Source organism: Ailuropoda melanoleuca, chromosome 1 (assembly GCF_002007445.2).
Source record: "Ailuropoda melanoleuca isolate Jingjing chromosome 1, ASM200744v2, whole genome shotgun sequence".
Taxonomy (NCBI): domain Eukaryota; kingdom Metazoa; phylum Chordata; class Mammalia; order Carnivora; family Ursidae; genus Ailuropoda; species Ailuropoda melanoleuca.
Window position 1 is genome coordinate 167,559,746 of NC_048218.1, and position 22,194 is coordinate 167,581,939.

Genomic DNA, 22,194 nt, shown 5'->3' on the forward strand with positions numbered 1-22,194 from the left:
TGTTGGGGAAGAGCTTGGTTAGCTTGTTATTTTTTCAAGCAGAAGAGGGTGGCTATTAAATCACGGCTGTGTTTGGATTCTGAATAATGTATTTTAAAGTGTTGTGGCAGTTTTATTTTAAAATGTAAATATTTGCCAAAAGCCAGAAATCACCTCTCTCGCCAATTTAAAAATGTAAAAAAAAATCATTAGATGTCAACTGAAAAATATGCAAGATGGGACACATAATTATTAAAAAAAAATATTTTGGGGGTATTCCTAGAGCAAAAGCCCTTTTGAACCCTGACCTGATGGCTCCTGCCTCCTGTTATCCGCTCCCACCCTGTCCTGGAAACATCCTCATAGTTGTTCACGGATACCGTGGGGCCTTGTCTACCCTTGCCTCCGGATTTCAGAACATTGGCCTTTGAGACTAGCTGTGGTGTGCTGGGCGAGCTGTACCTCTCCTCTGTGCTGGATTAAACTGCCCTCGGTAGGGGAGGAGGGTAGAGACTGTCCTGGGGGAGTAAGGGACAGGTCGGAGAGAACCAGCCCTAGGCCAGGGCTATGGACTCTGCAAACGAGAATGGATCCAGCCCCCCATTCTTGGCCACAGCACCCCTTCGTATGCCTAGTTGACTTGACCTGAGGGGAGCCTGTTTCCACAGAGGCATGGTTTATTTCACAGAGAGCCGAGATGTTTCTGAAGGGGAGGCTGAAATGAGGCCCAGTCTGAGGTGGGAGCTGGGAGATTCGTTCTAATCACCAAAGACCTAATTGGTTTCGTACTCCTTGCCCCCGGCCAGCATGCTTCTCCTCCTCGTTTCATCCTGCACTATGTATCTGGTTGCCCTAGCTGGGTCTTCCTTCCCTCGTGTCCCTCCCCAAGGCCCTGAGTCTGGGGACTAGGATGAGAAGAGGTCTCCCGGGACAGGAAGCAGCATCCTTCCCGGGACCCAGGGACAGGAGGATGGCTGGGGAGGGGCAGAGAGACGGCCTGTCCTGGGCTGAGGTGTAGGTGAGAGCCCCTGGGATGAAGCCAAACTAATTCTTTGCTTCCACCTGCTGTGACCCCCTCCACTGCAGAGGGCAGCCCTGAGCAGGGAGGCAGAGGCAGGGAGCAGGGAGCAAAGCCGAATGTCACCCTGCTGTCTGTGGGGAGGCCCACACAGAGAGGAGAGCACCCTGCTCTGCCACGAACGAGCTGTGTGACTTGGGCAGGCCCTTCCTGGCGCTGGGCCTCAGTTTCCTCACCTGTGAATGGGGCTACAGTGAGGATACAGGGAGAGAGGCCGGTGTGGGCAAATGCCTGAAGACATGCGACCTGCTCTTCTAGGGGGGCGGTCCCTGTGACATCCCTCTGCTCCCTCTGCACTGAGACTCAGGGCCTAGTGGGCCTGGCTCCCGAGAGCCTCTCGAGCTGCCTGCGGCCGCACACCTCTCTCCAGCAGGCAGGGCTGGCCAGCTGATCTCTCCCTCCCTTCCACCCCCACCAGGGCCTGAGCGGCAAAGTGGCAAAGTGAACCCAGAGAAAGGCGCCCCTGAGGAGAGGGAAGCTGTCCTGATGGTGGAGTGATGAGTGAGCGGGGTGACGGAGGGGTCACAGGGCAGCCGTCTGCTTGATGCTGTGGAAGCTGATCCGTGTGGGCGACGTGGGGATGGACATGGCCCGGGCCACGGGCACTCGGAGGGAGTGATGGTCCTGCCAGCGGTGCCACCTCTTCCTCACGGCCGAGCGCACCTGTGGGGGAGGCAGAGGCTCAGCTGCGCCTGCGGGGTGGGGGCCAGTCCTGGGAACTGGGAGTCTTCTCCCCTGCTCCCTGCCCTTGCAGGGCCCTTAAAGGGAGGCTGGGGTGCCCTCCCAGCCACCACCCTCATATGCAGGGAGGGACTGGCTGGTTCCAGAAGCAGGTCCTTCCCCTGAAGCTGTTAGCTTTGGAAGCTCCTGCCTCCATCCTCATCCCTGTCCTGGAGAAGCTCCCCGCTGATGCTGCCTTGGGACACGCTGCCTTCCCTGCCCCATCCCCCTGCCACCTCCTCTTTATGGTGGGACCCAAGCACCAGCTTCGCACATCTGCCTCTTGCTCTCCCAGGCATCCGCTCAACTGTGCGCTCTTCTCGGGTACTTGGCATCCCTCTCCCTCCTGAAAGCCCTTCGTCCAGCGCCCTCCAGAGGTGAACAGACCCTGCCTCAGGGGCCATAGCACGTGCTGAGATGGAAAGATAACAGTTCCAGCCATTTCAAAACCTGATCGTTGCGGTGCTGTAGTATTTGCATTCATATTGCACCTAAAGAATTGTTCTGCAGAACCGACTGTGTTCCCATATGCGAGTCTGGCCCACAGCTGGACAGACTCACTTCCCCAGAGGCATCGCGTGTTTGCTTTAGCTGCTCTTTCTCCCCCTGCCCTCCAGCCCAGGCCAGTCTCCACTGTCGGACTTGCCCATGTGCGGTCTGCTTTTAATCGACAGAGACCCAGGTGTGCAGGGACACTCCACTGTCACCCTCTGCATAGGCAGGGGAAGTGCCTCAGGGTGGCGGTGGCGTCCCTCTTGAGTGTTCGGAAGCTCGCAGGACCTGGGGCTGTGTCTCCTCTTTGCCCCATAATGCACTGTGTGTCCTCACCCACCACAGGCTGGTGTGGGCCTCTCTCCCAAGCTGGTTACGCCAAGATTCTGGGCTCTGTGAGCTAAGCAGGCTGTCCCCAGTCCCTCGTTCCCTGGCGTTGGCCCTAAGGCGTGTGGTCTGCTCTGTGGTGGGGGAATGTGCTGGTGTCTTTCCTTCTCCCTGCGTCCACCAAGGCCTGGATGCTTGGCTCACACCTGACTCGCTCCTGGAATGCCTTCCCCGTTACCAGCTGTGCTCTGGCTTCTCTCTTCTGTGAGACCCTACAGCCTGGGCTCCTCTGCTCACCCAGCTCTCCAAGTGCCTTTGTGAGGGGCTGGCCTATTGTTTCCAGCCTGCACAGGTAACCTTCCATACTGGTTCCACACCCTCAGGCAGGATTCCTGTTTCCCAAAGTTGGGTGATTTCTCTGGCCTTCCCCTCCCCAGCCCAGGGCAGAGCTGAGCAGAGCCAGGGACCCAGGCACTCCCAAGAGGCTGGCGGCTCCATTGGGCTGGGAACTGAGGACTGCCTCGGAGCCTGGTCTCCTACCTCTCCATTGAAGAAGCAGTAGAAGACAGACACAAAGAAACCCTGGAAAAGAAGGAGGAAGGAGTCAGTGACCTGCCTGGGGAGCCACTCCGCAGGTATGGCTGGGAACACCTCGACCCAGGACCCCAGAAGCTTAGAGCTGGGGCCCACTGCGAGTGACAGGCTATCAGAAATCCTCAGAACAGGTGCTGGGCCACCAGTAGGTGTAGGCTAGGGTGATCAAGACCCAGTCGGGGTGAGCCCACCTGACCCCTGGGGTGGGGGGTGCCAGGGGCCAGGGCTGGGGTTCAGTGTGTGCACGCGCTTGTATTTCAGTGTGAACCATGTGCACAGCAGTCCTGTGTGCGGTCTCTGTGAGGACACGGGTGTCTGAGCATGCCAGGGCAGGAAGGAGCCCCAGGTGGTCCCACGCCCCACCTGGAACGACTGCAGGAAGGAGTTGAAATAGATGAACACGATCTGCGACAGGTCGTCCTCCCCAGGGTTGACGAAGAAGAGCATGTAGGTGATGCCCAGCAGGGGAAGGAGGACGAGGGTGGCCTTCACCGCCTTCCTGGGGGTGAGAGGGCGACAAGGCGGTCTGAGCCCACACCGCAAGCAGGGCCTCACTCGGGTGCTGTGTCCCGTGGGAAAAGCTCCCCGGCTGAGGACTGTGAGGCTCTGGAGGGCCCTGCCCAGATCCCCCCCTCATCCCTGCCCCCGGGGGTTAAGGCTCCCATTGTTCACCTATACTGGATCGTCTCTGACGTGGTAGATGCTCGCAGTTTTGTCATTAGGATCCTGACGATGTTGAAAAGAAATACAAAATTGATCTGGAGAGAGGGAAGGCAAAAAAGAGAAGGACCATAGGTGGGGAATGAACTGAGAGGCAACCACTTGCCCCTGCAGCCCACCGAACCCCATGTCCCATGGACACATCTGTCCTACCCGTCACCGCAGCCCCTGCCTGTGGTCCCAAGGCCTCTGCTTCTCCCTCACGAGGACAGGCAGATGCTTCGTTTGCTCAATTCCCCGTCCCCCGAGGGCTCCAGGGCCTGCTTCTCCACCTCCAGACCCGAGGGGGGAAAGCAGCCTTGGAGTTAGTGACCAAGGACACAGAGGCCCCCTCTCCGGAGGCGCAGCTCCTCAGAAAGTCCCCAACCCCCCTGCCCCGCTTGGGGATGCCACAGGAGCTGGCCAGAGCTCCACCCCAGTCCCTTGTCCTGTCCACGGCAGGGTCCCCTCTTGTCGAGTGAGGGTTCCCCTGAGGCCCTGCTACCCTGGGGGAGTGGACCTGGCCAGAGGGAGTGACTAATCGCTCACCATCCCTCCCTTGTACCCAGGAAAACGCTTCCCAGACACATCTGAGGCAATGAAGATGAATGGGCTGCTGGGCTGGCTCCACGGCTCCTGGAAGGGCCTCATTTGTCTTCATTTTGGGCCTTTTCTCGGCATCAGAACGGACGCACCAGTCTCTTCCCAGGACCTGGCCGGGCCGCCTGAGCCATGCTCATGCTGTGGATGGTCACTGCGGGCCTGCCAGTGTCCCGTTCGTCTGCACCGGCTTGTCTGCCTGACTGCGCTGCCCTCCAAACACTATGGGGGGGTCTGTTCTCTGTGCTTGTGTGAGTGTGTTCATATGAGAGCCTGTGGATCTGTGGGCGTGGGAGAAACGCCATCATTTCTCCACATCCGTCTCCAAACGTGAGCAGACAGAAAAGTGAGGTTCCCTTTCTTGGGAAACTCTCCCGAGGTAGTGCCCATGGGTCGGAGGGCATCTGTTGACTCACGCCTACGCACACGTCATCATTTCTCCACATCCGTCTCCAAACGTGAGCAGACAGAAAAGTGAGGTTCCCTTTCTTGAGAAACTCTCCCGAGGTAGTGCCCATGGGTTGGAGGGCGTCTGTTGGCTCACGCCTACGCACACGTGTGAGCACATGTGTGTGCACATACACACTCACATTCCGCCCGAGGCTCTGTCCCAAGAATCTGTCACTTCTTAAGCCCTCCTAAGTTCTGGATCCCAGGCTGAGAGTGGGGGGACACTGGCAGACACCATGGGACAGAGAGCCCTGTGGGCTCTGCAAGACCCCAAAGCTGGAGGATGTTCTGGGGGCCCGGAGGGCTCAAGCTTCTCCTCCACAGCCTGCTGCTCTCACACCCACGGCTGGCCTGGGAGCCCAGGGTAAGGGGTGGGTGGGAAGACTTCAGCCAGTGGTCTGCTACAGCCTGCTTCTTAAGGCTCCTCTAATTTCTAGCTCCTGGGTTTCTGGTGTATTCCCTTGGATCACAAGGTCACCATAACAGATAGGTCAATCCTAATTTTCTCATACAAGTGGTACAAAACACTTGACCTTTTCTGATTCTTCCTGACTTCTGTGAGAGTAGAGGCTGCTGGAATCAAAATATATTCTCGTTTCTGGCACATTCCCTGCATTCAATCTATTTACCCATTATCCATCAACCCACTAACCAATTCATTCAATTATCCATCCATCCATCCATCCATCCATCCATCCATCCATCCATCTAAATACCTACTCAATAATCCGTCAGTTTGTCTACTCGCCCACCTACCCACCCGCCCATGCATCCATTCTGTCAGTAAGTTGCAGGGCACCTCCTGGCTGCAGGGTCCTGTTCCATGTGCTGAGGCAAGAGCAGGGACAGGGTCTGATGCCAAGGAGCTGGGATACAAGCCTTATCCCCTCTACTCATGTGAGGCAGGTGGTCAGTGATGCTGCCCCCATTCCATCTCCAGCCTAGGTCTGTGAAGCCTGAGAGTCACTCTTTCCTTGTAAGTGTGGTCCCCAGCCACCCCTTCACAACATCTTCTCCACCCCCTTCCTCCAGGGAGCCTCGGACCCCCAGCCCACACTGAGCTTTCTACTCTTGGACCTTCCTCTTCCCCTCAACCCAAATACCAGTTCTTCAGTGAGTACTGGCTATTGTACCCTAGACTTGTCCAGCCTAGTTTCTTTCTTTCATTCATTCATTCATTCATTCATTCATTCATTCAGTGAGCTGACTTGCCATGTGTCAGGTCCCTGCTCCCAGAAGTCTTATGGTCTAGGGGAAGGGGTCAGAAAGGCTGAGAGAAATGGCACTTGAGCTGAGGGCTAAAGGAAGGTGGGGGATTTCTTTTCAGGCAAAGAAAGGCCCGGGGGGAGATAGGCCAGCTGGCAGCCACTGTGGCTGAGATGAGCCCAAGCAGTGAAATCTACCTCCTTCTAGAACAGCAACTGCAGGGCCCTCCCAGCCCAGAATGTTCCTAGGGCAGCCCACATGGCAGGGGCTCCAGGAATGCTGAGGGGAGAGCGTACGGGGTGAAAGGGTAAGGCCAGACCCCCTAGAGAAACTCCCCCGGAGAAGTCCAGCCTTGCTCCTGCCCCGTGTTTCTTGGAGCTCTGATGCTGGTAGCTCGGGCTCCCATTGGCACATTAGTTCCTAATGAGGCTCTGTGGGAGGGGGGCCCCAGCCTGGTCAGAGCCCCGGCCTGGCGGGCGGTGGTGCGTGTCAGGCCCAGACTGAGGATCGGGACAGATGGTTGCTACTAGGACAGACAAGGGAGGCTTACTGCTCCCTAATGTGGCCCAGGACCCACATCATTCCCAGTTTTGTTCCAAGCACTTCATGGCTACTCCTCAAGCAGCAGCCTTATGTGGTAGGTGTGATCATTATTCCCATTTTACAGATGCACAAACTGAGGTTCAGAGAGGCTCTATCACTTGCCCACGCCACATAGGACACATTGGTGTCAGGATTTGAACCGAGGCAGCTGGCCTCAGTGTCCTTCTCCTGACCCCTGCATAGTGCTGTTGCTCCTGCAGGAGTTAATGAAATCTGGGCCAGATGGAAGGAAGCAGATGGATGGCACTGGCCACACTGCCAGGGATGGGTGACCAGAGCTCAGGAGAGCACTGCAAGGCCCATCAGCACGGGATCCAGACCTGTGCCTCCAGGTGTGACCAGGACAGGCCGGAGGCAGAGCCCCAGGGCCACGGGTCCTCCCAGTGACTCCATGAAGCAGGGCCAGGCATTATCATGTTAGAAGTGAGAAACGGAGGCTCCAAGCAAGGAGGATCCTCGGGGTCACAAATCCCAAGGGGCCACAACTAGAGCTTGTACTAGGATGCCCCACAGCATACCACCTCCCACCAAGGCAGAGAAAGTAAACAGAGCCAGCTCACCGGCGCAGAGCACCCTGGGCCACCCCCTGCCTCTTCCCCACGACGGTGAGGGTACTTGCTAAGTCTGGTGCTCACAGGAGACCCTCCTCGAACTTTGCTGTGGCTTGCGCAGAGGCAGGCAAGGAGGGAGACGGAAAGGGACTGACATTTCTGCCTCCTGGGCTTCAGACATGGTTCCCAGCCTCAGATAGCCCCTGCTCCCTCCAGTTCTGGGTATTGGGCAGGCTTATTGGGGTGCTGCCAACACAGCTCAGGTCCCTCCTCTCACTGCTCCCCTGCTCTCAGCCTCCCGGACTGCACATTCGCCGGGTCAGTTCAACACGGCCGGCCTGTCTGTCCCACGTGCATCTGTGGACCCCAGTGACTTGGCCAGATGGACTTGGGGGTACCTCCAGAAGCCTGGAGACCCATCTGTTTCCTGGCGCCTGGGAACCTGCTCCTCACCGGGTGCCTCTGCTTTCTCCTCCTGTTGGCATGCTCTAGGCAGGTGAAGCCTCACAGGCCCACATCCCGAGTACCCCTGCGCGCAGGGCCCTGGCTGGGCCACAGAGAAAGCCCGGACGACGCACATCCCTGCCTGGCAAGGCCCCGGACACCATGGCTCTCCAACTCGGGCATGCACATCCAAGGTACCTGGGGCCCTTCGTCCAAATGCAGATCTTGGGCCCACCCCAGACATTCCTGGGGCAGGTGGGGGGGGGCCTGGAATTTGCATGTGGACGGGGAGCTGCTGGGACATTGCTGGGAGGAGCACTGAGCGAGGAGACTTTAGTCAGACAGACCTGATGCGCGTGCCCTGAAGGAGCCGAGCTGGGGGTCCCCTGCAGCTGCCGGGGACACTTCTCAGCCTCAGGCTCCCTCTGTGCCAGGGGAGCTAGCTCAGGCTCACAACTGAGGGGCCTGGAAATGTGCGGGTTTCCCGTCCCCCGGGCAACTGCCACTGGTGAGGCGGGAGGTGTGTGGAGAAGTAACCCAGCTTCCCAACCTTCAGCGGGGGACCATTCTGAGACTTCCACGTGGTTGTCCCCACGGAAGTTAGCTCGTCACCTCACCTTGGCTTCCTTCCTGCCTTGTCTTCCACTCCCACCCCTCACAGTGCTTCCTGGGAGGTGGTCCCAAATGAACACCTGGCACCAAGTTCTTGTCCCATGGCTCTACGTCTGGCTGGGCAAAGGGCACTTGCTCGGCCTTGGGCAAGTTGCTTCATGAACCTCCCTGAGCTTCTGTATCCTCAGCGGTCCTCAAGGGACACCACAGAGCCTGTCTCAGACGGTCGGCGCGGGTTCAAATTCTCATGGAGGGCCCTGAGCCCCGCACCTGGTCCAGAGCAGGACCCAGTAAGTGCCACATGCCTTTCCCATGACAACACCGCGACAACAGCCTCCTGCAAACCGAACCAGCCAATTCACTTCCCAGAACCCAGAAATAAGCCTGGCCGTGTCTTTCAGCAGCAGAAATGCAACCATGAACCATCAGGGGAGGGCAGGGGTGGTGCGGTAACTGTAAGACCGAGGGGACAGGCAGGGGCTGGGTGATCGGCCCCTGCGTCTCAGCTCAGCTAGCTGTTAGTGGTGACCTTGGGCCGTCAGTTTCATCTCTCTCAATTTCTTCAGCTGTCAAATGGGGATCATAATTCCTATTTCCAGGCATGGATGATGTGAGATCTGGAAGTAATGAAGATGGAGCTTCTGGACAGGTCAGTGGGGAACCTAGAAGCCCTGTAAGTGCAATAGCCAGGTGTGGGGTGTGGGCTGGTCCCAAAGGGAGATGCAGAGCTCTGGGGCCAAGAGGTGGGGGGTGGAAGCAGAAAAAGGGGCAGGAAGGAGCAGGCGGGGAGTGGGGGCTGACACGGAGCCCTCCATGCCCAGCTCCCATTCTCTGTTCATTTCCTCATGCTGCCCAACATCCTTGCAATCGGGGGCTCCCTCCCCACTATGGCTGAAGCCCCACCCCAGCCAGCCTTCTTGGCAGGGTCCCAGATTCATGAAAAGCCCTATCCCTCCAGGATGGGCTCTCAGCAGCTGGCTGGGGAGGAGATGGGTCTCAAGGGGTTTCCGTTCATACTGAAGCTGGGGATAAATGACTCATTGCAGCTGGGGACTCCAAAGACAGTCGCTCCCCCTACCCCGATGACTGCAGAAGGACTGGCTTCTGTCTCTGAAATAAGGTGGAATTTCTGATGGTGGAATTTCAGGCAGTGGGTAGAAAACCTCCCTACTCATCTCTAGTTCATATACATCAAGGGCACTCCAAAGATGGGGGCAGATGAATCCCAGAAGTCACAAAAGGGAGGAGTCAGGAAATGAAAGAGATAAACACTAATTGTCTCCAAGGTAGACGACAGAACCCCCATTAGGCACCTGCTGTGTGCAAGAGGAGGATGGCTGCTCTCCTGCTCTCTCTCTCTCTCCCTTTCTCTCTCTCTCTCTCTCTCTCTTGCTCTCGCTCTCGCTCTCGCTCTTGCTCTCTCTCCCTCCTATGTATCCCACAAGGAGCGGGTGGCCCTTTAAGGAAGCTGGTGCACACAGGAGCCTGAAATTACCAAGCCTGAAATAAGTCTTACGTAAATGCCAATTTCTTATGGGCTTTTTTGCATGTCTCTTTTTTAAAATGTATGATATATAATGGGTTCATTTTTGTAGAATGCAGCCTCTACTTAAACTCTACCTTAATTAAAGCTCGTTGTGGATTTAAAGACACGCTGGCAATTATACCTTAAATGCGAATACATTTGGCAAAGGGCAGGGAGCCGGACAAGGAACAATCGCTCATTACGCCTCATTCTGGTAGTTCTGCTCCAGGCTGGGGGCGGTGGGCTGGGCCCCAGAGGGGGTCGCTGGGGGCAGAGGGGGGTATAGGTCTGGGCTGAACAGAAGTCCGCACACCCTTCTCTTGCCATCAGCCGCCCCCTCGCCTGGCTGTCTCAGTACCTGGCGGAGGCACTAGAAATCTGCCAGTCAGACCGGTTCTCTGCCCAGAGGAGGAACCTGAGGGCCAGAGGTGAGGGGGCTGCACCAGGGGATGGAGCAGAGAGTAGGGGGAGTGGGGGTGCCAGGAAGTGGGGTGTTACGTACAGAGGGTGTGCAGGGGGGCCACCCTGGGCCACATTCTTCCCCAGCATCTCTGTTGGGTGGGTCCTCTGTATCCTCCCGGTCCCCAGCCCCATCCCAGTCCCCACTGAGGACCTACCAGGAGCACGAGGATGATGGGGCCTTGGTAAATATAGTCCACCAGGTCACCGGGCTCCTTGCCAAACCAGCACCTGCAAAGATGGGGTGGCTGTAAGCGGCCTGCTGAGCCACGATCTGGCCACCACAGTAGACTTGGGCCCAGGGTTCTCTGGCTTGACCCTTCCTGAGACCCAATCCCTGAGACTCAATGCCTGGGTGGACGGCCCTGGCCCCTCTGATGATCTCGGCACACCCTTGGGCTGTCTTTTGCCCTCCATGGAAGGTCTGGTGTTCCCAGCTGGACTGAGGGTAGGCCCTGGGTCTCCTCCCCCTCCTCCTCACTCCCCTACCCCATTCCAGACTGTGGCACCCAGGGCTGGGCATGCAGGAGGCTCACGAATGAAGGGAGAGCTGGGCTCCCCCTTGCTGGCCCAGGGCCCAAGCCCCCGGTAGCACATGCTTCTGCATTGCTTGGAATCTGCCGCTCCACGTGCCAGGCACTCAGCCGCACAAAGCAGCAGGTGTAGAGGCGGGAGCCTTCTACAGCCCCGAACCCCAGCCCTTCTCTGAGCTGCGCCTCATTCACCCAGTGAAGGGGCCTGCTGCTGCCAGAGGCTTGCTTACTCTCTGGGGGTGATGGTGGGTGTAGAAGCTTCCGAGTCCAGGGGAAGGGTGGGGCCAGGACGCAGTCTGGTTCTGTCAACCACTCCTACTAGACTTCAGGAAGGGCCACAGGGACTTTGGGAAATACTGACCGTGTCCTCCCTAACTTTAGAGGTCATCCAGTGCACACTGCCTTAGACGGGAATCTCCCCTGGCGCCTCCCAGCACTGGGGTTTCTGGTCTTTGCTTGAACACCCCCTTTGACAGGAAGCTCACTACCGTTCATGGCAGCCTTCTTATTATCGGGTAGTTTTAAACATTAGGAGCTCTTCCCAGCGCTGGGTTCTTGGAGTGCACCCCAGTTCTGTCCCTTCCCCCAAATCTCATCCGTTCTCTCCAGGCCTCAGAGACCCCTTGGAGACTGACATTCCCCTGTCCCCTCTTGTTTCAGCTGGTGGCACCCAGCTTCTCAGCTTACTCCTTGGCTGACCCACAGCCAGAATTGCCATCATCTGGGTGTGGCTTAAATATCAACATCTCTGATGCAGGGAGGGTCGCAGGATGGGACAATGTACCCCAGGCCGAGACTGGGATGCCAGCATAAAACAAGGGCCCACTTTCCCTGGCCCAGGGGTCCGTGACAGGCTCACTGACCCAACCTTGGATGTGCTCTAGGCTGACAGCCTCCAGCCCTTGGCCTCCTCTATATACCCCAGGCCAGACCTGCCACTGTGAGGAGGAGGCCTTACCAAAAGCCAAAGGGGTCATGCATTAGGGCCCTTAAAAGAACCATGACTCCTAACTCAGGTCAACAAAGTTGACTTGACACCTACCACATGAGTATCTCTGGGAGCCAGGGATATTCTCTCACTATAGGGACAATGGGAAGGTCAATTTGTCCCAGTAGGGCTTCAATTCCTGCCCTATGGCTTGGCTGGATCCCTTGCCTGAACTTTCCTGACACCCCTCTGACCCCTGCAGGTGGCCGGTCCTACTTACTGTTCATTTTCATAGTAGAGTTTGCCAATGGCCCAGGCAATGATGATGGGGCAGGGGATGCCTGAAAGAAGGACAGACACAGTCTACAGTGGACAGACAGATGGACGAGGGCCCTCTTGTAGAACACAGGGTGAAGGGACCACAAGGGGCCTGGCACCAATCATACAACTGTAAAGCATCCTGGCCCCATCCTGACCCCCCGTTCTCCCCATCCTGACCCCCCGTTCTCCCTCTCTCAGCAACCCCCTCTAAGCAGGTCAGACAGAGGAGGGGATGGCATGATTTTCTGAGGTTGTTTGATAGAGAAGTGGAGCTGGCCAGCTTCTCTTTTGAAGCCAGAGACGTAGGTCTTTGGATTGGTCTTCCGAGGCAAGGAGAGGACGGCTGTTTGTAACATGTTCTGCCGGAGGGACTACTTGCTTCTTCCTCCCCCACAATGGAAGGGAGTGGCCGCATCCTCGGCCTGTCCTGGGGACGGCAGGCAGGGCTGTGCACCTGTCCTTGGACCCAAGATGAAGGGAGGTGACCTTGTCAGCACTGCCCCCTCCCCACTACACCCCGCGGCCCCCAGGGACCCTCACACCATCCGATGAAGAGGAAGAGCCATTTGCGCAGGCGCTCGGTGGAGTAGGTCATGACGACGGCCGTGTGCAGGTAGCAGCCCTCCACGAACATCCAGAAGAAAGTTGGTCACCACGAAGTAGTTAAAGATGGTGGTGACGCAGCGACACCAGACCTGTACGGGGCAGGCGGCGGTCAGGGGCTGCCTGGGGCCAGGGCCCCAGTGCACGGCGCGGGCACCGGCTGGGCGTCACCTGGTGGACGTGCATTAAGTACCCCCCAGTCTCACTCTGGGAAGCCCCATGCTCTACCTAATTCTCTCCCGCTGTTTGGGATGAAGTTAAGGCGCCAGCCCGCCCCGGTCCCTTCTCTGGCTTCTCCCCCAGCACTTTCTGATCTTTCTCATCAAGAAAGAGGGAGTCTGAGCTTTCTGCAGGCAGAGGCTAGAACTGAACAACATTGTTGTGTTTTCATTGTCAGTTTTTTGAGAGTCACCTTCAATCCGCAGCAAGGTTTTGATTTAGGGATGACATAGGAAATTTCGTGTGGAAAAAAAGCAGTGAGTCAATTAAGAGAAAGTTGTTATATAAATAATAATAGTGCAGGGGTTATGAAGGTGAGCTGCAGCCATCGAGGTGATTCTCCAAAATCTCTGGTTTTGGAAGATTCTGGGCTTAGGATGATCACTGCTGGCTCTGGGTGGAGACTCACCATCTCCAGGGCAAGTCGCTGTACCCCTCTGAACCTCACTGTGACATGGAGAAGCTTCTCATGGTGACTTACAGGGTAGTTAAAGGAGATGAAGGCTGGCTAAGGCAGTTACCAAGAAATGAGGGTTGTTGCCATTTGCCTTTGTCCCTGTCCCTTTGAGCAGGGCTACCTACCCTCCCAAGTACCCTGCAGACGGGAGGTGGGGGCGCAGGCAGAGAACAAGCCCGTCCAGGGCCACAGCGAGCCATGGCCAGCTCTCAGGCCTCCTGAACTGGCCATCTTTCCCCGGGCTTCATTCCCAGGGAACCCTCAGAGCCGAGGTTGGGGTCTGGGGAATGGTGGTCAGGGAGCCCTGTGATGGGAGTTCTCTGCCCCGTGGACAGTGAGTCCCCTGTCTGTCTGTCTCTGATGGCTCTGGCTGTCAGCTGGCCCTGTGCTGAGCTGGTCTCTGCCCCCGTGGCTTTCCCCCAGGGTCCCAGCCCTGATCTTGGGCCCCATGTGGTTGTCTGCCTCCTCTTCTCAAAAAATCTTGCTGAGGTAGGAAGCTAAAGACCCCCTCCTCCCAACCCTGCTTTTTCTCCAAGTTAAGAGACATCTTATCAGTTCAAGCTAATATGGGGCTGCAGGGCCCCCCAAATTGGACTGAACTCAGCTAGTGCTGAGGCAGGGCTTAATGGGGGGGCCAAGTTAAGGGTCAAACCAGGCTGGGTGTCTGCTCAGGTCCACCGTCCAAAGAAAATATACTGGGAAGTCTCTAATGGTGTGCCACAGGACTCTGTGCTTGGCCTTGTTCTTCTCTGGTTTTGCAGTGACTTGGAAGCAGTACAACAGCAGTTGGCACAACTCCAGGGTGGGTAGCTAATATGTGGTGGGGGGGGCTGGTCAAGATCCTGCTGGCTTAGATGTGGAGGCATCGTTACAGTGTCACGTAACCTCCCTGAGCCTCAGTTTCTATGTCTGTATAATGGGGAAAATAACCCGATAGGTCTCTCACTGGAATTGAGATAAAGTTCAACAGAGCTTAATTCCAGCCTCTTCTTCTCTAAGGGGTCTTTGGGAGGTCCTGGATTCAGAAGATGGGGAGTGGAACAGGCTAAACCAGTCTGGTTTGAGGTCTGTGCTGCTCTCAAGACCCAGGCCTGGCAGTACCCCCTGCCCCACCCCTCCCCAGCCCTGACTCTGGCCCCAGCTTGGGAGGGACTACGATTGGGGTAGAGGTGAGCTCAGGTGCGGGCTGACACCTGAAGACTGGGCAAGAGAAGTTGGTGCCCCCCGAGCCCGGAGCCCCCCAGCCCCAAGCCCCGGCCCGGTGACCTCATTGCTCTCATGCACTTCATGGTCGATGAGCTGCAGCAGGAACCACACGACGTTGCGCAGGATGAAGGTGGTGATCAGATTCCAGTGTATCACGTTCCGCAGACAGCGGATACTCCTGTGGGAGGCCCGGGCCAGGGCTCAGCCGGGATCGGGAGTGAGTGGGAGCCTCTGCCCGGGCTCAGGAAACAGCTGGCACTGCGGCCCCCGAGGCCAGCCAAGGGCTGAAGGCAGGGCTGCAGCAGGAGCCACATTCCTCCGGTGGTGGCCACAGCTGGATCTCTTGGAGCCAGCTCCCCTCTTGCGTCCTGCCTGCCTGCCAGTGGTCAGTGCCTGGCCCCTCCCCCGAACCCTTCCGTCCACTGGCTTCAGGGCCGAGTGGAGGCAAGACCCTCTGGGTGGGGGGAGGGAAAAGCAGCAGGCCGTGGCAGGGGTGGGGGGGGACTCACCGCAGGACCAGGAAAAGCAGGAAGGCGGCCACGAGGGCAGCCACAGAAACGCAGTGACCCAGGTAGTTGACAACAAGGGCGATGCGGTAGTGCAGGTCATACTTCCTCTGCTGGACAGACAGACACACACAGGTGGACAGAGGCACGGGGCACACGGAGGGTGGGGCTGGGCACTCCTGCTATGGCCACCCTATGTGTTGTGACCTTGGAGGCAGAAGTGGCTTCAAGTGTCATCACCACATCTGGCTCCTAGCGCTCCCTCCTGTTGGCCATGGGCAGCTCTTGGCACAGACAAATGGCTGCAGTCAGACCCCCTGACAGGCACTTGGCGGCCGGTTTGCACACAACCTCTCCTGGGACATGCCAGCGGTGTGGCTCTCTAGATTTTACGGTCTTTTTAATTCTGGACTGGGAGCTGCCACACCTGCGTTTAACCTCAGCTCACAGCCTCGCTGGCTGAGTGACTGAGGGTGAGTTGATTTTGATCGCTGGCCCTCAGTTTTGACATCTGTATAATGGAGCCAACCTGCCCTCCTGCCTCAGAGGCAGCAAGCTCTGGGAAGTCTGGAGGGCACCCTGGGATCAGTCTGTCCCGGATGTAGCAATGAGGGGATGCAATGTCTGTAGAGAAGTTCGGAACAGTATTAATGCCAAATAAAAGTCAGTCTCCTCTTCATGGTCACTTTGTGCTGGCAATTCGAAACAGAAGCAGTGATCAAATACTCCTTCTTGCCAGGGCAGGCTATCCCACCGTGGTCTGCCCCTGCTCAGAGAGGCTGTCGGGTGGAGAGGTGAGGACAGAGGGCTGGTGGGAGCCTCCTTCTTTATGAGCCATCCCATTGCCACTCCTGTGGCCCCACCGTAGACCCCCTTGGGCTCACATTTTGTAGCATCCCTTTCTCGGGGGACCTCCATGTTTTTCCTCCTAACTTGGACTTCCTGGGGAAAGCTGCAGCCTCACTGGGGGCTGTAATGGGTGAAGGAGGAGAGGGGTGGAGGTGGGACATGTCATTTTGGGTCAGGGGTGAGGTGAAGCTTCAAAGGGAGGAGGCTGGCACTGCACGCAGCCTGGAGCCCAGTTCCAGAGCAAGGGGTCTGGCGAGGTGTGAGCGGGACCCAGATTCCCGTGGGGCCCAGCCTTCTGGAGGCTGTGCTCGTTCCCAGGTGGAGTCATAGAATGAGAACGCTAGATGGGGAAACTGAGGCCCAGAGGAGGAAGGAAGTCACACAACCTGTTAGATATTGGGACACGGGTCATACCGTCATTCCCTTCTTCTGTCACATGCCAGACATGGTTGTGTCTTCTGCTAGCCAGAGCTCTCCCAAAGGTGGGGGTCTGTGTCCCCCTTTTCTCCCCTAGTGTCAGTGAGCAGGGGACAGAACGTGGAGGCAGGGGGACAAAGTGCAAAAAAGTGTGGTTGGGCTGCACAAGGACTGGTTCTGTCACCCTTGGGATCCTCTATGCTCAACCTGAGTCCTGATACCTGTACAGGGATGAGGGGTGGGGCAGGTGGGGGCCACTCACCTTATCATCCAAAATGGGCTCGCACTGCGAGTAGTTGATCCGTGAAGCCCACGTCCCATTCTCCAAGCACTCTCGGTAGGCATTGCCTACAAGAGATATCAACCACCAAGAGGCAGGTCACTCCCCTCCTCAAGAACACCCCCTGGCTCCCAGGTACGACAGGATAAAGTTCATACTTCTCAGTCTCCCTAGGCCATGAAACATAACAGACGTCTAAAAGTTCACGGGAAAGTCATTTAGGTGAAAATTGTGCAAAAGGCTTACCACACATGGTAGTTACAAGGCAGGATAAAACCCATTTTTGATATAATCTTTGACTAGCATTTTGTCTACTTTCTTTAATTTTGTTTGAAATTGAACCTGACTGGTAGCCCTGGGTTGTGGCTGAAGATCTGCCTCTTTCAACACACCAAATAATTTCCATTCTTCCCTCACTTTCTATGTATGACATCCACACTTCTTCCCAGCAGCATCAGGACTTCTGTTTTAATACCAGCTACCTTCACAGAGTGGGTGTTCACCACAGACCAGATTGTCTTTCAACCACTTTAGGTATGCTTGTCCATTCAATCCTCCCAGCAACCCCATGGGTCATCGTAACTCATGTTACAGAAGAGGAAACTGAGGCACCGAGAGATTAACCTACTTGTCAAAAGCTATAAAAATGAGAAGAGATAGAGCCAGGATTCAAACCCAGAAGGTCTGGCTTCAAGCTGCATGTTCCTAACCCCTAGCTACCGAGCAGTGGGACACAGGAATGAGGGGCACAGGGGGAAACAGGACCGTGTTGTCAATCTTGAGCTGCGCCTGCCCGCGAGAGCACCATGTGAGACCTCTCAGTGTCTGACTGCAATCTGCCCAGACACTTCAGAGCACCGATGTCTGACGTACACAAGGGTGGGCTCCATCGGCGGGGAACGTAGGAAGGTCAGAGAAGGCTCCTACTTACTTTCTTGAAATCCTAGCTTGACTGTCAGTCCTAGCTCCTAAGTCACCGCCTCCAGGTAGCCCACCCTCAACTTCCAGCCAGGAGGAACCCCTCCCACCTGAGAACTCCACGGCCCTTTGCCAGTCTCTGCTTTGCCCCTTGAGTGTGTAGGTGATCTCCCCCACTTCATTACGAACTCTGAACCATCTGTCGTTTGAGGGCAATTTGTACTGGGGTTTTCTGCTCTCTGGCTAATGGGCAGCTGTCCGTGGATTTTTCTTTTGGGTTGCTGTTAGATATATACGGCAAAGCTAGTCAAAATAAATAGCTCCCGGAGCGCAGAGTCACAGAGCTGGGGGGACTTAGATTGCTTCTGGAAACAGTGAGTTCTGAAATAATTAAGTTACTTGAAAAACCCACTTCTGTTGAGCTGACAGCGAGTTCAAAGCAAGGGGATTATTAAGGGAGCACTTGCTGAGGAGCAGAAACAATGGGGGAGAGTCTATTCACTTAATTGTGTTTTAATTTGGTGCTCTGAGCTCAGAGATTTTTCAGATTCAGGGTTGTTACTGGCCTGTGGCTGCCGCCCTGGCCCTGGTGGGAGTGGAGGCAATCCTGACCCCAAAGTGAGGACACCAGCCCCTTACCCCTCACCGTGGCATCCACATCCACTCTTGGGTCTTCTCCCTCCTCGGGGCTGTTTTATCACAGAGTGGTTGTGTGTTAAGAGCATTTGGTGTATAGGGTTAGTGATGCTACTGAAGGACAGAGTGTGCGGTGAGTCAAAAGGACCCATGTAAAGGTATCGGGGGAGGGCTGGTCCTTTTGTTAACTGAAGAATCCCTTACTGGTAGGGGTTTAGGGTCCCTTTCAACAGACCTGTCTGAGGTGAGACAGATCCTGATCCCGGCTCTGGTTCAAAGGGCAGAACATTTATCTTCTAGGGATGTGTTCACAGATGTTATCCAGCTTTCCTGAAGTTCAGTGCTAAGCCCCTTCCTCCAGGAAGGCCTCTTTGATTGCTCCCATCTCATAGATTTCTCTCTCCTGAGTCCCCCATTCCACCCCACCCCAGAGTCCCGATAGCCTGAGCCTCACATTCCAGCCCTTGCCCATAACCTGGCCTGAGTTGTTTAGGAGTGTGAGTCTGGTCTCGCTGATCTGCGTGGGGCTAACCAAGGACAGAAACTCAGGATACTTTCCCAAGTATGGTATCTCCCCATGGTACCAACCATGGGATGGTCTTGAGGATGGGAGGGAGTCAGGGTAGAGATGCTGCAAATCCGAGACCTTTCTGGTCCCTTACGTCAATGCCCACCAGGGGGTACCAAATTTTATGACTCCTGTGTCCTGGCTTTCTTTTTCTGGAAATCCATCCCCCTCCTGCCACCACTCCACATGGCACTTGACATCTGCCCTAGTAGGCCTGGCACATAGCTGGCTCTATACTGAACCCCTTCTTAAAACACCTTCCTCACTCTTACCCATGGCTCACCGACAAACTCCTTCCTATCTTCTAAACCATAGCTCCAGCGCCATCTCCTCCTGCAGGCTTCCCTAGCACCCCAGGCATTTAAGCAATCTCTTCTTTTTTTCCTCTAAATGCCTCCTCTAGGCCTTGCTATCTCTTGAAACATGGGCCTTCACATTTGACTGTCCTTGAGCCACACCAACACATCCATGTGTTGTCACAACCCAGCACACACCCACCCACACCCTCACCTCCACCCCACACACGCCCTACATGAGTAAGGCCAGTTTCACAAAGCAAAATTCATCTTGACCACAGCTATGAGATTTTTCTTCCTATTCCAGTCTAATGAATTCTATTCATTTTATACACAAATGCTGGTCATGACTCACTAATTTGACTTCGCCATCCACCATTGTGCTATGACCCATAGTTTGAAAACCAAAAATCTATTTTAGAGCATTTGCCATAATTCACTATGGGTTTCGTCTTTCTGGGCCTGATGCTTTTTTTTTGGTCTTTGCTCCTGAACGTAAGTTCCCTGGGGACAGACAGGTAGGCAGAGCCCATATGGGCATCTCCAGCTCCCCCCGCAGGAATTAGCCATCACGTACATACGGCCTGCGTCAAACCGACTCCAATGTGCCAACCCCTTGCAAAGCAGGGTCTGAGATGTGGGATGTGGTGGTGGAAGGGGGCTTCCCTCTGGGGGCCCAGTCATGCCTGGAGATGAGCTTCTGGCTAGAGACTCTAGGTACCAGGGGCCTGGAAGACAGATGTGCCCAGCTCTTCGGGGGAGCTGCTAATGAGGACACTGTGCTCTCAAGCACAGCTTTGGACAGGAGAGAGTAAGAGGAGTCCCCCCTACCTGGGAACCATGGGAGAGGGGCACAGAAAGTCTGAGGGCAGGTGGCCAGACCAGAATCGCAGGGCTGGATGCCGTGAGGTGGGTGCCTGTTGCCATAGCAACCCAAGTGCCCCTGCCGAAGATTGATGCTGATGGTGTGCAGTGTGGCCTGCCAGGGGCATTAGGGTCTGGAGGATGCAAGCAGGATCCTCGCTTGCGGGGCTCCGTGGCCAGGGAATTCTGGTCCCTGTTCCTTGCAGTGTGCCAGGCTCCTCTCCCAAAGTGCCTCTGGCCTGTCAAAAGCCCCCATTACCGTGGCCTTTCCCTCTTTCAGATGCCAGCCCCTTTCTGATGAGAGTTCCTGGTTCAGACAGTCACCTAAGTGGTTCAGAAGTCTGGTCGGGAGAAGAGGGGGACTGCTCTTCTGGCTGTAGTTTTGTCTCTGGCTGGCTGGCTAAGTGACCTTAGCTAAGTCCCTTCCCTCTTGGCCTCAGTTTCTCCTCTCAGTGAAAGTGATGTGCACTGTTTCTCAAAGATGCTACTGGCATCTCAGGTAGGTCAGGTATCTGTTGGGTAGGACTTTTCAACCCGCTGAACGCCAGTACTACCCTCGAAGCTATGTGACAACTCCAAACATCCCTGTATCCCTTTCAAGTGCTCCCTACGTTGGCACGTCTATGTCTGACAGTCTAACTGACAAGGCATGGGGGACAGGGACCACGAGGGACCATGAGGGACCATTTTTAGGTGGCAGTTACCAGGGAGAGAGTGTAAGAGACAGATTGGGCACAGGGAATGAGTGGGACTGGTGGAGGGGCAGCAACACAGTCCTGGGCTATCTGGGGAAAAGAATGACAAGAAGTTAGGGCAAGAGGTGCTGGCAAGGAGGTGGGAAGGGCCAGAAGCCCTATTTACTGAAGGAATGAGGTCACTGTGCAGGACAGGAACTTTCAGCACTATGGACAGCACAATGCTACCATTCCCCACTCCTCACTCCCCACCAAAGCATGTGGGTGACCTTGGAGAGCTTCTGAGACTCAGTCCTCCAGCCCTGCTTTGAGCCCAGGGCCCAGCCCAAGAAGATCACACTGATTTGCGCCGCTCTTCAAGGCCCAGCTTCTGCCATAGCCCCTCAGGTGGCTCCATGGCTGCTCCAGCCCCCTAAGGGTTCCCCTGCTCAGGGCTGCTAGCCCACCCTGGGGCAGGACTGTGCTTTCCCAGCTAGCCCAAGGAGGTGGGGGTGGGGAAGGCTTAGGCAGCCCTCTCCTCTGGCCCTTCCCTAAGAGCTACCCAGAGTTGAGTACACAGGAGCTCAGGTCGGACCACCGAGGTGGTGCTGTTGTCTACGTGACTAGGGAACTCTGAATGAGGCCGGGAGGCTGGGAGTGGGCCAAGAAGACAGTCTGCCACCTCAGGCGCCCAGGCTCTGCCAAACTACACAGCAAATGCCAAACAGTCACACCTGCAGGAGACACCTGGGTCTCCCACAGGAAGGCTGAGCACTGCTGTCAAAAGCGACCACCGTGAGTACAATCCCACATGGAGTAGGGGCTGTCAGTCCCAAACAGCAAACCCAGTCAGCCATCCTCCCGCTTCCAGCTTCCAGGTGAGAGAGTCTTCCCCGTTCCCAGGAAAGCAGACTGGAAACCGAGTCAGCAGCATCTTCCTGGGACTGTAAGAGGGGGAGGCAGCTTCTCCCTCATTTGGTCTGAAGGGGCCCAAAGAGGGACAATGACATGTTGGGGGTCACCCAGCCACCATGTTCCAGAAGATACAGAAATTTGTGCCACGTGTGCGGTGTCTTAGCCACTTCCGTCCAGATCTCCAGGGCAGAAAATGCCCGAGGGGCCAGATGCCCCACCCTCAGCGCCCTTACTGACTTTCCTTGGGAGGTGGGCTGCTCCCGAGATGGCTATGACCTTCCTGCCTGGCTTGAGGCCTTGCTGGGAAATCTTTGCCCTTCACCTTCATTACCTTTCTTTTGTGGAAAAAGTCTCCGCTGCCCGGAGAGGCAATGACGCTGCAGGACATGATGAGTTCCTTTTTGCCTCCAGTTAAGACACCATTTGGGCAAGTGTGGCACAGGCATGGTGCCAACAGCGCAGTTCCCCCGAGCTTCCCAAATGAGGTGCTTCTCCTGGAGTTAACACTCCTGCATCGCTTAGACGCTGCTGCAGCTGACTAGGGCTGGCCTGCTCTGGGGCCCAGCTGGAACATTCCCTGTCTTGGTCTGATCACAGCCCATTGCTGGTGGGGGTGGCAGCTGGTGATGCTTCTCCAAGCTCCGAACCAGCCTGACCTAGAAGGA

At 56.2% G+C, this 22,194-nt stretch overlaps 1 protein-coding gene across 1 annotated transcript in view; it reads right to left on the reverse strand.

The window, feature by feature from the left end:
- Positions 1 to 1,450: 1,450 nt before the first annotated feature.
- Positions 1,451 to 22,194, reverse strand: part of CRHR2 (corticotropin releasing hormone receptor 2) — a 30,511-nt gene continuing 9,767 nt past the window's right edge. The window contains 11 exon segments of the mRNA XM_019799685.2: positions 1,451 to 1,720; positions 3,137 to 3,178; positions 3,554 to 3,689; positions 3,863 to 3,948; positions 10,498 to 10,570; positions 12,081 to 12,141; positions 12,662 to 12,764; positions 12,766 to 12,816; positions 14,667 to 14,784; positions 15,116 to 15,225; positions 16,641 to 16,726. Coding sequence (XP_019655244.1) covers positions 1,580 to 1,720; positions 3,137 to 3,178; positions 3,554 to 3,689; positions 3,863 to 3,948; positions 10,498 to 10,570; positions 12,081 to 12,141; positions 12,662 to 12,764; positions 12,766 to 12,816; positions 14,667 to 14,784; positions 15,116 to 15,225; positions 16,641 to 16,726 — 1,007 coding nt within the window. The 3' untranslated portion in view covers positions 1,451 to 1,579.